This window comes from Rhinopithecus roxellana, chromosome 8 (assembly GCF_007565055.1).
Source record: "Rhinopithecus roxellana isolate Shanxi Qingling chromosome 8, ASM756505v1, whole genome shotgun sequence".
NCBI lineage: Eukaryota > Metazoa > Chordata > Mammalia > Primates > Cercopithecidae > Rhinopithecus > Rhinopithecus roxellana.
This window is the reverse complement of record NC_044556.1, coordinates 61176489-61191969: the sequence shown is the minus strand read 5'-3', so window position 1 is coordinate 61191969 and position 15481 is coordinate 61176489. Positions and strand designations below refer to the sequence as shown.

Here is a 15481-nt window from a genome sequence, read left to right as displayed (position 1 = left end):
TTGTTCCTGGAATACTAATTACCTTTACCTGATTTCAATCAATCAATCAATAATCTATACTCCCATAAACACACAAATAAAACCATTGCCTTAGTTTGTTTTGCTAATTTTCCATTTCATTCTACTTTCTCTAGACTGTCAGAAGAACCATGCTGTACATCTAGAGGGAAAAGCGTTTTTTCCTTCAGAAAGTATGACCAACTTCAAAAATTCCCTAACACTTATTTCAATCAAATCATTATAACACTGGCCTATGGGGATGCAAGAGCTGTGTGATTTTTCTGACTTCAAAAGTCTTTAAATTTGTTTGAATTTTGTTCTTCCTATTATTCAAATAGCATTAAATCGCATTTGTGTATGTTGTAAGTGTTGTGAATGGGCATAATAATTAGATTCTAGTTACCTCTTACAGGTTATGTGACTTTGAACAAGTTATATATTTCTGTACCTTGGTTGATTCAATTGTAAAATGGGAAAAATAATAGAATTTCTCAGAATTGGTATAAAGATTAAATAAAGTAATATATGTAACTGCTTAGAAAAATGTTTGACACATGCTAAGTACTTGGTAAATGTTCTCTGATGTTACGATAAATACTATACTCAATATGATCATACATTTTCACCTTATCTTTTGCATTTTTATTGGAAATGGATGAAATAGCACATAAACTCTTGTGAGCAAGAAAGGTAAGAAATAGAAACAAAATACTGACAGCTTCCATCTATAATTTGCCAATGTAATCACCACATAGTGTGGCAGTGATGGAAGTCATTACCATCACTCTTTAATGGAACCTGTGCAGCTTGCTGATCACCCTATCTGATCCCTATGGGACAGAGTAGTATTTCAATTTTTGACAGATTTGTCCATTATTAAACTAGACATCTGGCCCTCGTTGTTAACAACTAGTTGTTTGTAATATGTGGACAATCTACAAGTTTTCCCACAGAGAGTTAAATGAGGTCCAAATGTGTTAATCCGCTTTTATCCCTATTTACACAGTGGTTTACAAGTTGGCTAAGTATGCCCTTGTAATAACAATTCATCATTATGATTACATGTAAGTCCAGTGCAAGAAAGCCAAGAACAACCAGTTCACTGTTTCTTAGATTTACAGTTTTCTGGCTTTATATGCCAAGTCCATTTCGTACCCATATTTACATACTGTGAAAATTGGAAGTAATACAACTCTGAACTCAAGGAATGCATACACAGAGGGATATGGTTCTCACCCTTTAAGGCTGTGGCATGATTGCCGTAGTGCTGAGACTACTGAAACACTGATTGGAAGAGAGGTACAGCTGAGACTCTAAAGAGGAAAGAGGTCAAAGAGTTGGAGATGCGCTGCCAGCGATTGTCCCCTACACATCAGCCACGCTTGGTTTCTATGTTCTGGAGCACAATAATAGTAATACGTGTATATTAGATATCCATTCTTGATATGGATTACATTGCATGTTTGACAGAGTAACAAGTGTTCTATGTTTTATTTAATTGCAAGAGTAAAACAGTATCTATGCTCAATATTGACAATTTGCTTATTCATAAAGTTTGATCATTTGCTGATACCTCTAAACTTTCACACACCACCACCACTTCTACTTCTGAAGAAGTTTCTGGCCCTGCATATCCATCTCTACTCTACATAAGCAGAAAACTCAAGATGAGAAGAGACTTAAAGTTCCCCACCTTCACTTGCATCCTACCGTCTACAACCCCACCCAACCAATTTTGACTTTGTGCTGAGTATGAAATTGTGTCAGTGCTCCAGGCCCACCCTTCTCTTCTGTAAGTGATTTTCTCCATAGCTATGGATGGCTTCAGTAACAAGGCCACATGTAAGGCCCAGTTTGGTCTCTTGAACTCCAGACCCATACTTCCGAATGCCTCCTGACTTTCCTCAGTTCCTTGAAAATGCCTCGCTCTCTCCCGACACTGGCCTTTTGGGCAAGCTGCTCCTTAGCCTGAAATATTCTTTTCCCATTTAATCTACCAGCATCTTCTCATCCTTAGAGCTTGATCTCAACACAGATTTCTTTGAAAACTTTCCCCAGACCACCATTTCATCTGCCAGACTAGACTCATCTTCCATCATGCTCTCTCATAACGTTGTGCAATTCTCCTTTATAGCCTAGCACAACTGTATTTAAGTTCATGTATGTATTTTTAAATCTAATATCGGTTTCCACTACTGTAAAATCATTTACATCTGAACTAGGTCTGTTTTGCTCACAATTTTATCCCTAGTGCTTAGTGTGCTTCTTGATAATTAGTAGGTGTTTAATATCTGTGAAAGAATGATGCCAATGTTGTTAAGGGTTTCTGCAGGCTATCATTTAAATTTTGAAATGATAAAGACCAATATATCCAAATCTGTCAGAAGTTTCTGTAGGGAGATGTTATTTAGCAAAAACATAACTGGCTCTACTGATACAGTGGTTATTTTAATCCGCTTATAATGATGGTGTTTCACCAATTTTATAGCCATCATACCAATTCTCTGACCCTGTATTTTAGCCTACTTCAATTTTTTTTTCAGAATTGCCACATAAGATTACAAAGCAACATAAAAGATAAATTGCCCCATACTGCATTTTTATTCCTCAATATTTTATCTAAAAGTCTTATTTCTTTGGTAATATGTCTGACATTCATATCCGTCCTAATTTCAAAAAGAAGTTGAGCAGATGACTATAATATATTGTTATCAATGTGGACACAGTTTATCCTATTCATTATCTCACAATGTTTAGATAGATGTCTGTTACTTAAATTACAACTCAATTGCTAATGATTAAGATCCTGTGAAAAGGGTTTTTTTCCTATGACCCATAAAAAAAATCCCATATCCAATCAAGGATTGTCAAAGATTAAAAATAATTGTCTTTCTGGATAATTATTTATTGTTTTGATTGCTTTTGCAGAGAAAATTTTAATTATAAATTTAAAACTCAGAAAAAAGACATCTTGATGAAGGATACTGCTCAACATTAAATATTGCTCAGAAAAAGGCCAAGTTAACTTAATTTCAAATTATAAGTATATAAAGCAACTGGTTACCATTTCACTGTAAAAAATGTTGCTTTTTGCTCTATTTTCTAAAGATAACTTAGACAAGCATGGTGCATAATAAATAATATGACATAGGCAATACATGAATACTCTAATAAAAACAGAGGAACCACCGATGACAAAATGATTGATTGCTATGATCTCAATGTTGGTGTCCCCAAGAAATTCATATATTGCAACGTAATACCGAATGTGACAGTATTCAGAAGTGGAACCCCGGGGAAGCGATTAAGTCACTCACAGAAGTACTGCTAATATATAACCAAGTACAGAAAGTGGACATATGATAGCTGTTAACTTGAATCAGACTTTAAAAACAAAGTATCAGTAATTTGAAAAGTAACATTTCAATTTTATTTATAAGAGTTGGTCAAAAGAAAAGAACTCTGTGTGTTTTATATAAAATATTGATGTCTGAATTCTTAGTAGCGATTGAAAAACAATAATTACTAAGTAATAATCTTTTCTCTGCATTTTATGTATTACACTATATATATTCAAAGTCTATTTTTTATACCATTACCTGTTTAAGTTTCTAATTTTCTAATGTGGATTTTTTCATAATATAGTCGATATTGATAAGAAACACAGGATTGTCTAAACTCTTCCTAAAGTAAATGTTTAAATCATTTTTGCAGACGTTGTATATGCATAGTTGATGCCACTATCTGATTAAAGAGTAAAAATAATGTGTCATTCATTTTAACAGCACTCAAAAATTTAAAATTGTCTTTACTAACCTGAACTTAAAATTTAGAATAAATATTTTACAAGAAATGGCTGCTTTTCAAAACAATATATAATTTATTATGGGGTATAAAATTGGTAATTTGTAAAATGTTTAATATGCCAATCCAAAACCCATTCTCACAACTGAATTTGATTATGTAAAGCAATATATTTTGCAGTTTATATCTAAAATTACACATATTCCAAATGCTGTTGAAATATTTATCTATTTTTATAAATACCTCTTAAACTGTTAATTGGATTGACTTGTACTGTGTTCAAATCCTTTAACGTTTTAACAACTACAATGCATTAGTTGACTTCCTTTAATTACTTCTAAAGGCCACCTATAAAATACAACAGGTATACATGAAATTATTGGATTTGAAACAAGTGACCTGATTTTTGAAAACTATGATGGTCTTAATTAAATAAATGACTTTCTCTTCTATGGCTACAACTGAGGATTTTCCATTAACAGTAATTGGAATTGCGACAATTTATTCACATTAAGTGCATTGTGTTCCAAAGTTTAAAATTACTAAATCATGATGAAACAGGAGAAGGCTTGTATAAGTGTCTGACGACTTTTAAAACCTGTAACTTATCAGTCTTTAACTGCAGGAGAATACCCTAAATCTTTATTGCTTTGTGAATCGTAGAAATATTAAAACAGAAAACAGGCTTGGAGCAGTGGCTCACACCTATAATCCCAGCACTTTGGGATGCCAAGGCAGGAAGATGGTTTAGTGCCAGGAGTTGAATATTGAATGTTGAATGCCTTCAGCCATCTCTAATATGTGACTTCAACTACTTTATTTTCAAGTAAATGCTGAATATCCTTTCTGCAAATGGTGCAGAATCGTCTTGACAGTCTTAAAATGGAAATTCTATAAGGACATCATCATAACATAAACAATACTGTCAATATTCTGGGGTGAATTAACCTCTTATCATATCTGTGACCTCCTCTAGACTGAGCACCATTTCATATTCCTTTCCATATTTGTCCCAAAACCTAACTTAATGGGGCTCTGAGATGTAGCAAACATTCAAATATTAGCTGAATGAATACATGGCCATTAAAGACATATCATACAAATCATTTGAATTAGAGTTTTGGTTTTTACTCAGGATGTCAAACAAGTAAGTGTGCATTGTATATACAAAAGACATCCCTACACATAAGCAATATTCTCATTTAGCGACTCTCAGATTTATTTTGTGGCCTCACAGAAGTAGTGTTATCCATGTGCTAAGTTCTCTGCACTGCTGTGTCTAACCCTATTCCCATATGTCCTACTCAGAAAATGATATCAGAGTGCAAATGAGAGAGAAGCAATTATATAAGGATAGCATTAAGATAATGCACACACATATATATTCATTACATATATTATAATATATTATTCATCACACATATTTGTAATATATGATGCATTACATAACAATACACAATTTTTAGCATATCATATGCAATATTTTATAATACATATATTACAAAAACAATGCAGATCTCTTACATATACACTATATACATTACATGTACATTATGCCAGTGTATGTGTATGTGTTTATACCTACACAAAAGGTGGCACAATATAAATTTCGGTGACCTACTTATCCAAAGTTGGTTCACAGAAAATCTATGGTATGGAATACATACTTCCTATATCCTAACAGGACCATCAATATTATATCTTTAACAACACCCATTTGAGTATCTATGATATGCTTCATTCATTTTCATATGCCAATCAACTATGACCTAAGATGGAGTTTGAAATTCTTTTTTTTTTTTTTTTTGAGACGGAGTCTCCCTCTGTGGCCCTGGCTGGAGGGCAGTGGCGCGATATCGGCTCACTGCAAGCTCCGCCTCCCGGGTTCACGCCATTCTCCTGCCTCAGCCTCCTGAGTAGCTGGGACTACAGGCGCCCGCCACCGCGCCCGGCTAATGTTTTGTATTTTTAGTAGAGACGGGGTTTCACCGTGGTCTCGATCTCATGACCTTGTGATCCGCCAGCCTCGGCCTCCCAAAGTGCAGGGATTACAGGCGTGAGCCACCGCGCCCGGCCGGAGTTTGAAATTCTTACAGCGAGGAACAAGGTAGAAGTGTTTATGTTCCTACATTTGGAACACAATTCCTCCATCATTACAAGGATGTGGCTCTCTAGATCCAGAAGACAGCTATCTTGATTCAGATTCTGCCAGAAGGTAAGCTTGAGATAGGATTGCAGCAGAAGCAGTTTATTTGGGAATTGATCACAAATAAAATACCAGTAGGGGAGAAGAGAGACAGAAGCCAATAAAGCTTTCAGTATTAAGCCAGTTATCACTGCGGGCAAGTGGAGCTCAGTCCCTTTGGACACCGTGTAGAATATGCTTCAGAATTATCCAAGCTGAGGAGCAAGGAACCAAAAGTATTGATTCAGAAATAGCCTATTTACTCAGTGACACTCTAGCTTTTTCTCCAAGCAGGACTTGTGTGCACCTGAGGTTGGTGGTGGGGAGAAAACTTCATGCAGGAGGTGTTCAATGAAAGTTGCTTTGAGAATATGGGCAGAACACTAAATGTATCTGTTGTTGGAAATGACCTACCTACTCCTACATGAAAGAGGGCTTCCTCCTCAACTCTATAGGAATTAAGTCCAAGAAGATAACTGAGTAGAATAAGATTGCTATTCAGGCGTAATTACAAAGAGGAATTTGTCACCATAGTATAGACAAGGAAGATGACTTCACCTACCACATATTGGCTTAGGATTTTGAAAAGGAAAAAAAAAAAAAGGATTGCAAACAGCAAATCAGAAGTGAACAAGGGAACTAACATTTAATGAGCACCTAAACAATGCTAGGTGCTGTAAATTATTCTTATAAGTTCAAATAAATTAAATGAAAAGAACTTAAGAATTTCTTGAGGATTTGAATAACAATGAGCTGAACTGAAGAGTCATCTTTACACTGATAAGATATAATATCCAAGACAAGTATTAAATTTACCAAAATTTCAGTTTCTTTGTGCCTAACATAATTACCTGCTATTCAGAGTTTAACTAAGAGAGAACATATCACACAGTTAAAAGAACCTGGGAGAACTTAGTTCCAACTAAATGTTAGTTCTGTGCCTCTCCATCCTTCCTCTTGTCACAGTTTTATAAGATAAATAGTATAATTCCCATTATAAAAAAATAAGATTGTTGAATCTCATAATGGCTGAATGACTTTCCCAAGGCCACTCATCTAGTGAAGGAAACAGCCAAGGACTGAAGTCTGGGTTTCCTTGATTCCAAGTATCTTGCCTTCAAAGATTAACAACAAATGGAACCACAATCAAAAAACAGTTTTCCGTGAAGCCACAAAATTAGCCAAGTCCTTAAAAATGGTTGAATGATTGTCTTAAATGTTTAATAATGCATTTTAGTGGCAAATGTGGCCTGCTTTTTAAGTTAAAGTTGGGCTAGCATGACCTTTTAACATAATATAACATTTTAACCATTCTGCAAAACTTTTTTAATATAGCAGTGATCCATTTAAGCAGTGTTCAACTAACCAAAATTCTTAATTACTAAAATATTTCTGCAGCATCCTTAAAAAAATGAGGGCAACCACATGAAAATTAACATATTGGATATGATATTTAAAACAAACAAGCAACAATACCATCACTATAACCAAAGTATGGGCTTTATGTGTTTATCTATCTCACACTTTCTCCAAAGAGGATTTCTATTCTATATAATCATCCTGAGGTCCTGAACTAAATGTACATTCAGTCACTAGGAACACCATGCTACACTTAAAAAGTCATTTAACCAGGCTAATACAGTTTATCTAAATGTCAATTTGTATTACAAATTCACTTAAAAATTATTTTCTTTATCTTCAGTTTACTCAAACACTTCACAAAAATACTGAGAAATTGGTATTACTTCTTTAGATTTTTAGCCAATAAGTGTACTTTTGCCTAAAAGAGATTGAATCAAAATATCCTCTACAAAACATCCATCTCCCTTCAAATTACTAATATGAGACCAAACGAGATGCCCATAATTTATGCTCAAGATAAAATCCTGGGTGTGTAGAGACAGTAGTTGATATGGGGAGCTGAAAAGGTGGAGAAAAGAAACAGAGTGTATTGGTCAGTGGTGAATGAGAAGGGGATTTTGGATTGGACCAATAATGGGTCTTTTATATAATTAAAATAGAACATCAATACTAAACTAAACTTCAATGAAACATTTCAACTGAGTTAAGAACCTAGTTAGTATACACGTATTATTTTAAAACAAAGAAACGTGGCATGCGATATATGGGATGACTATTCCAGAAAATACTAAATTCGCTGAAATACAAAATGTGCTTGAGACAGAAATAGAGGAATTTCAGAAGTTTGTGCAAAGCAGTAGTGCTATAAATAAAACATATGAACAATATTTTGCTAGCAATAAATATTCTAGTTTTGAAACTTAGTTGTAATTTTGAGACATATATGCTGTTTCAGTTAAAAAAATATACTAGTTATGAAAAGGTTGTATCATGTTATACAAACACCATTATTCATAATGGTCAGAGTTACCTGTTCAAAGTGAGTATATTCTTTTAAAACGGTTGTCATTTTCACTAACTACCTGTTACATATTTAAACCAATTGTCTACCCAAAACTCCAAATGTTTAAACAGCATAAAATTTCCAGTGACAAGTAGACACCTACTCAAGACAACACAGACAAGGAGTAGGTAAATAAACTCAGGAGATTTTAAGTTTCTAATGTGCTTTTTCAAACAACTTGCATGCAATTTTGAGTTTGATTAACCACACCTAAGGAAAAAACGCAAATTTTTTGGAACTGATCTTGCATACCATTTGGGTGTATTGTACCTCTGATACCAGCCTTATACACATCCTAGAAAAGCATAGATAGACAAAAGAATAAGCACCAAATGAATGCAATAAATACCTTGCAAGAATAAGAAAAGTGTAAAGAAAAGGAGTTCCTTATCTATAGCAACAGTTCTGTAGAGTCAAAATGGAGAGACAAATCAGAGTCTCTTTTACTCCCTCCCCCAGCCTTAGTCTCCCTCTCTGGCTCCGTTTTCCTTTTCTCCCTCCTTTCCCCACTTCGGCCCTCCCATTTCCGTCTCTTTTTCAGCAATATTTACAGAACAATCCTCCACCACACCACTCACCTGTCATCGTTTTGCCATCCTTGGTCCCCTAGCAGCAAATCTCGAAACCTGTACCTGGGAGGCAGAGGGGGCACTTCGCTCTCCAAATCAACCATCCTTCCTCAAAGAGTGGGAAACATCAAACAACAAATGGAGGAGAGGAGGGAGAAAGAAAGAAAATATTGCGGAGTAGAGGGAGAGGACTAACAAGACGCTGTGGCCCAGAGAGGGATGGGAGAAGGGGAAGGGGACAGGGAGGGGGAGGGGGTCGGCTTGGAGCCGGAAGCTAAGGCTTGAAAGGGGGCTGGCTCCTCTTTCCTGAGGGTGTAATGGGGATGATGCAAACCCAACCCAGGAGCAAAAGTCTGGCTCTGACAAGAATCAACGCTGCCAAGGAACCGCCCCCAGGCTCGGCACCGCCTCTGGTCCCCAGGACCAGGGGGAGGCGAGTATAAAAAGTTACTTCGCCGAAAAAGACGCGCGGTGCCTAGAAAGAGGGGAGAGGGGTGGGAGTGAGCGCCACTTGATGGTGAAGCACTTTCCTTAAAGGCAGGTGGCAGATCCTCCCAGAGGGCAGCAGCCCGGCCGCTGCTGTTCTCTCGAGCGGGCTTGCACCCGGCACAGCCCAGAGCTGGCGGGAGTCGGGGGCGGTGGGTTTCGGCCCCAGACGCGTCCAACCCGGCTCTCCCCGCAATCTCCCTGCGGAGCTGGAGCTGAAGGCCCAGCCAATGAGACTCCCCCTCATTAGCATAGCACAGTGACGGCACGGGGGTGCCTTGGGGACAACCAATGGGGGCGAGCTAATTAGCGGATTGCGGGGCTCCAGACCCTTTTCTGGAAGGAGGGGGGCCAGGGTGCTTGGAGTGTTCCAATATGCCACCAGCTCCCTCTCTTTGATCGCCTTCGGTCCAGGTGGGCGGGATGAAAAAATTGCACGTTTCTGGAAAGGGAATCCCCACTCTCAGCCCCAGGAAAATCCCATTTTTTTCTCACATTCTGAAAGAAGGGAGGTGTTTCCCTGAACTCGGGGAAAAATGAAGGGCCACCTTAGGCCGCTGAAGAGAAGCATTTAGATGACAGGGAAGGAACATCGAAACGCACTGAGGATTTTACAGTAGTGAGTTGCTATTACTGCTGTTGCTGCTACTAGCAGCGTTGTGGGCTTCCAGGTGGCCTGGCCTCAGCCTTCGGTCCGCTCCTATTAGTGATTCACACGGAGGAAGAAGTGAGCCCGAGACACCAGGGTCTTTTTTTTTTTTTTTTTTTTTTTTTTTTTTTTTTTTTTTTTTTTTCATTAAGAACCACTGCTTATATGAACCCTACTAAACAAGCTCTGGTTCTGTTTGCGCTCACCGTTCCTTCCTTCAAAAACTGATTGCATCAGAGTGTATACAGACCGAATACTGACCACCTGACAGCCTGGGCGGGAGGATACCCATACGGCTTCTCCTGCCCTTACTTAAGAACCTCTCTGTGTGAAGGAACAAGTTTGTTCCTTGATAAATGGATAAAATGTGAGAGACAATAATCAAAGAACATATAGAGGGATTTGGAAATACCTGTGAGATACACACACTTCTTCGAGGTGGGGGTCAAGGAAGACATGGAAAATGAACCAAGCCTTCTATATTTGTTCGCAGCCTACTTTAGGGAAAAGAAGAAACGTGAAGCAAGCAGAGAGAATAGTATGAGTAGAGGCATAGTGATTTTTTTTTTTTTTTTTTTTTTTTTGAGACGGAGTCTTGCTCTGCCGCCCAGGCTGGAGTGCAGTGGCCGGCTCTCAGCTCACTGCAAGCTCCGCCTCCCGGGTTCATGCCATTCTCCTGTCTCAGCCTCCCGAGTAGCTGGGACTACAGGCGCCCGCCTCGTCGCCCGGCTAGTTTTTTGTATTTTTTAGTAGAGACGGGGTTTCACCGTATTAGCCAGGATGGTCTCGATCTCCTGACCTCGTGATCCGCCCGTCTCGGCCTCCCAAAGTGCTGGGATTACAGGCTTGAGCCACCGCGCCCGGCCGGCATAGTGATTTTTTTAGAATATATGGCTTATCCAGAAAATAGTGATTAATTTGGCATGATTAATGCTCCGTAGAGGTCATGTAGCAGAGGGTTTATTTAAGAAGCTAGAAATGAAGGAAGAAATCACTAAAACTTGTAACATCAAATGAAATATGGTGACTACTGAAACCTGAAAAATAGCAGTTGAAATAAAAGTCATACCCTTTGTCTCTATCTTCAAAATCCTACTCATTCTTCCAGACCCATCTCAAATGACATATTCTCCATTAGATTTCTTGGTTTTTCCAGCTGCTTATGATGCCTTCTTCCTTTGAACGCTTTTGTTTGAACCCTTCATAACCCATGTGGATATTTTGCCTGGAGTGCTTACTATAACCTGACCTGCTATCTGTGCATTCTTCTTACATCTCTTTCCCTCTCCCTGTGGCTTAGCTTCCTCTAGCACAGGACCTTCAAAATAGCCACATTTCAACAAATAGGTGTGGAGTTGTATTAAAAGCTATTAAACCTAGGAAATTAAGCATGGTTTTTTTCCATCCATACTTGTGCTCCTGTGGTATGTGTTTGTTTATGAAATCATAATTTAGCATGAACTTTTGTAATTACTTTGCTAAATAAGAAAGTAATATTACTACATTATTAGTTTATACAGATAGAGAGGGAGAGAGAGAGAGATCTGGTTTACATTTTAGATCTTATCATCTCCTATTAAAATTGTTCTATTAATTGTATTTTTAATGTTCCAGGTTAATATTTTTATTGTTATAGTCTAACTGTATTATTTGGATAACAGAAAATCTGAAATATTTGCATATCATTAACAGACTAAAAATCAAAGCACTAAGAAAAGAAAAAAATAGCAATCAGTTGTTAGTCCTGGGACGCTGGAGGTTAGAGGATAAAGCAACATTTTACTTAAAAGAAAGCTATGTGCCTCTATTTTACCGTTTGTGAAAATCTTAGTCATTTGGCTTCCAAATACTCAGATAACAGTTTAGGAGAGAACAAATAGTACATTAAAATAAATAAATAAATAAATAAATAAATACATAAATAAATAAGAAAAAATCTACTCAGCTAATAGTATGTACCATTAAGCATACAAATGATACAAAGTAATGTGCTCAGCCCAACCAATTAGAAACTACTGCATTGACAATACTTTGATTCTCTGTTGTGTCTTGAAATTGTCCAAGTGAATTTTTTTTTACTATTAACTTAAGAAAATTAGAATAATAATGTAATATAGGAAATGCTATTGATACGGTTTGGCTCTGTGTCCCCACCCAAAACACATCTTGAATTATACTCCTATAATTCTCATGTGTTGCAGAAGGGACCCAGTGGGAGATAATCTGAATCATGGCAGTAGTATACCCCATACTGTTCTCATCATAGTGAATGAGTCTCGTGAGATCTGATGGTTTTATCAAGGGTTTTTGCTTTTGCATTCTCCTCATTTTCTCTTGTCACCGCCATGTAAGAAGGGCCTTTAGCCTCTTGTCATGATTCTGAGGCCTCCTCAACCATGTAGAACAACTGTAAGTCCAGTTAGACATCTTTTTCTTCCCAGTCTCAGGCATGTCTTTATCAGCAGTGTGAAAATAAACTAATACAGTAAATTGGTACCAGTAGAGTGGGCATTGCTGGAAAGATATCCAAAAAAATGGAAGCGACTTTGGAACTGGGTATCAGTCAGAGACTGGAACACTTTGGAGGGCTTAGAAAGAGACAGGAATATGTGGAAAAGTTTGGAAGCTCCTAGAGACTTGTTAAATGACTTTGACAAAATTGTCGATAGTAATATGAACAATAAAGCCCAGACTGAGGTGGTCTCAGATGGAGATGAGGAACTTGTTGGGAACTGGTGTAAAGGTGACTCTTGTTATGTTTTAGCAAAGGGACTGGCAGCATTTTGCCCCTGCCCTAGAGATCTGAGGAAATTTGAACTTGAGAGAGATGATTTTAGGGTATCTGGCAGAATAAATTTCTAAGTAGCAAAGCATTTGAAAGGTGACTTGGGTGTTGTTAAAGGCATTCAATTTTAAAAGGGAAACAGAGCATAAAAGTTCAGAAAATTTGCAGCCTGACGATGCAGTAGAAAAGCAAAACCCATTTTTTGAGGAGAAATTCAAACTGGCTGCAGAAATTTGCATAAGTAACAAGGAGTCAAATGTTAATCCCCAAGGCAAAGGGAAAAATGTCTCCAGGACATATCACAGGTCTCCATAGCAGCCCCGCCCATCACCGTCCTGGAAGTCTAGGAGGGAAAAATGGTTTCATGGGCGGGGCCAAGGGTCCCCATGCTGTGTGTAGCCTAGGGACCTGGTGCCCTGCTGCTCCAGCCATTGCCAATAGGGGCCAAGGTGCAGCTCAGCTGATGATTTTAAGCCCCAAACCTTGGCAGCTTCCACATGGTATCGAGCCTGCAGGAGCACAGAGGTCAAGAATTGAGTTTTGGGAACCTCCACCTAGATTTCAGAAGATGTGTGGACACGCCTGGATGCCCCGCAAAAGTTTGCTGTGGGGTGGGGCCCTCATGGAGAATCTCTGCTAGGGCAGTGTGAAAGGGAAATGTGGGGTCAGAGCCCCCTCACAGAGTCCCTGCTGGAGCACTACCGAGTGAAGCTGTGAGAAGAAGGCCACTGTCCTCCAGACCCCAGAGTGGCAGATCAACCAAGAGCTCACACTGTGTACCTGGAAAAGACACAGATACTCAACACCAGCCCATGAAAGTAGCCAAGAGGGGAGCTATACCCTGCAAAGTCACAGTGGCAGAGCTGCCCAAAACTATGGGAACCTATGTCTTACATCAGTGTGACCTGCATGTAAGACACAGAGTCAAAGGAGATCATTTTGAAGCTTTACAGTTTAGCTATCCTGCTGGATTTCAGACTTGATGTAACCCCTTTGTTTTGGCCAATTTATCCCATTTGGAATGGCTGTATTTACCCAATACATGTACCCCTTTGTATCTGGGAAGTAACTAGCTTGCTTTTGATTTTACAGGCTCATAGGTGGAAGGGACTTGCCTTGTCTCAGATGAGACCTTGGACTGTGGACTTTTGGGTTAATGCTGGAATGAGTTAAGACATTGGGGGACTATTGGGAAAGCATGACTGGTTTTGAAATGTGAGGACATAAGATTTGGTGGGTCCAGGAGTGGAATGATATGGTTTGGCTCTGTGTCCCCACCCAAATCTCATCTTCAATTTTACTCCCACAATTCCCACGTGTTGTGAGAGGGACTTAGTAAGAGATAATTTAAATCATGGGAGCAGTTTCCCCCATACTGTTCTCATGGTAGCAAATAAGTCTCACGAGATCTGACGGTTTTATCAGGGGTTTCCCCTTTTGCACCCTCCTCAGTTTCTCTTGCCATTGCCACGTAAGTGCCTTTCACCCCCCATCATGATTCTGAGGCCTCCCCAGCCACGTGGAATGTAAGTCCAATTAAACCTCTTTTTTTCACCATCTCAGGTATGTCTTTATCAACAGCATGAAAACAGACTAATACAGCTATTCTGGCATTTTTTAAAATATAGCAGTATTTGGTCAACGAAACACATTTATAATTGGAAGATCATTTTGTCCCTTGTATTTTTTTTTTCAGTCTTCTGTAGGTGGACTTCTTCTTTTTGTCATTAATTTTCACTTCTGGTTCTCCCATCTGTCTTTCTACTCTTTCGTTTTTTTCTTGTCGTGTCATGTCATTTCCTGCTATTAAAAGTAGTTTTCCTCTTTCACTCTTTTTACCTTTGTTTCCTTCTTTCACTGTGCTCTTTTAATTGCATACCTTATAGAGCCTTTTCCTTTCTCTATGTTTAAATGTTTTTATTCTATTATGACATGAGATTTGATTTTTGAAAACAATTTTAAACTTTGTTCTGAACATTGCAATTTTGTATCTTACTCACTAATGTTCTTAAATCTTCTAATCAACATCTAGTGTAAGTTAGAGCAATAGAGGAAATTTCCCCACATTAACAAAAAAGAACTTTCCAAACTTTCCTGAATGATTATGCCACTGGGGTAGAGTAAGTATTAAAAAAATGAAGATTAAGGAGAATGGCTTCCTGGCTTTAGAAATTTTATTCTTTTTATTTTCTAGAAAACACATGTGATACCTTCTCATTTCTCCTTCTTTTTTAATAAAAAAGTTTGTTTCGAAAATCTCTGGTTTCCAGTACACCGATTGATTATACTGATGTTTTAACACACACAAAAAATCATTCCCAAGGGTAAAGAATGATTTAATTAACAATTTTAACACCCTGTTGATAATTAAGTTGTGATTAACTCATAAATGTGTAATGAATACAGTTGCATTCATAGAACATGATGGGGATTTTTACCCAAAACTCAAAATATGTGTCCATCACATTTGTCATTTTTATGATAAAATTCCTAAAGTTGTCAATGATTATGTCTACATAGCCCTGTAACTACTATTTGAAAATAAAATTTAAAAAGATAAAAAAAAACTTACTATATA

At 37.9% G+C, this 15481-nt stretch overlaps 1 protein-coding gene across 1 annotated transcript in view; it reads right to left on the bottom strand.

The window, feature by feature from the left end:
• KCNT2 (potassium sodium-activated channel subfamily T member 2) overlaps positions 1-9338 on the bottom strand; it is a 405225-nt gene extending 395887 nt beyond the window's left edge. The window contains exon 1 of the mRNA XM_030937154.1: positions 8993-9338. Within this exon, the coding sequence (XP_030793014.1) occupies positions 8993-9087 (95 nt within the window). The 5' untranslated portion in view covers positions 9088-9338. The remainder of the gene's footprint in view (positions 1-8992) is intronic.
• Between the last annotated feature and the right edge of the window lie 6143 nt (positions 9339-15481).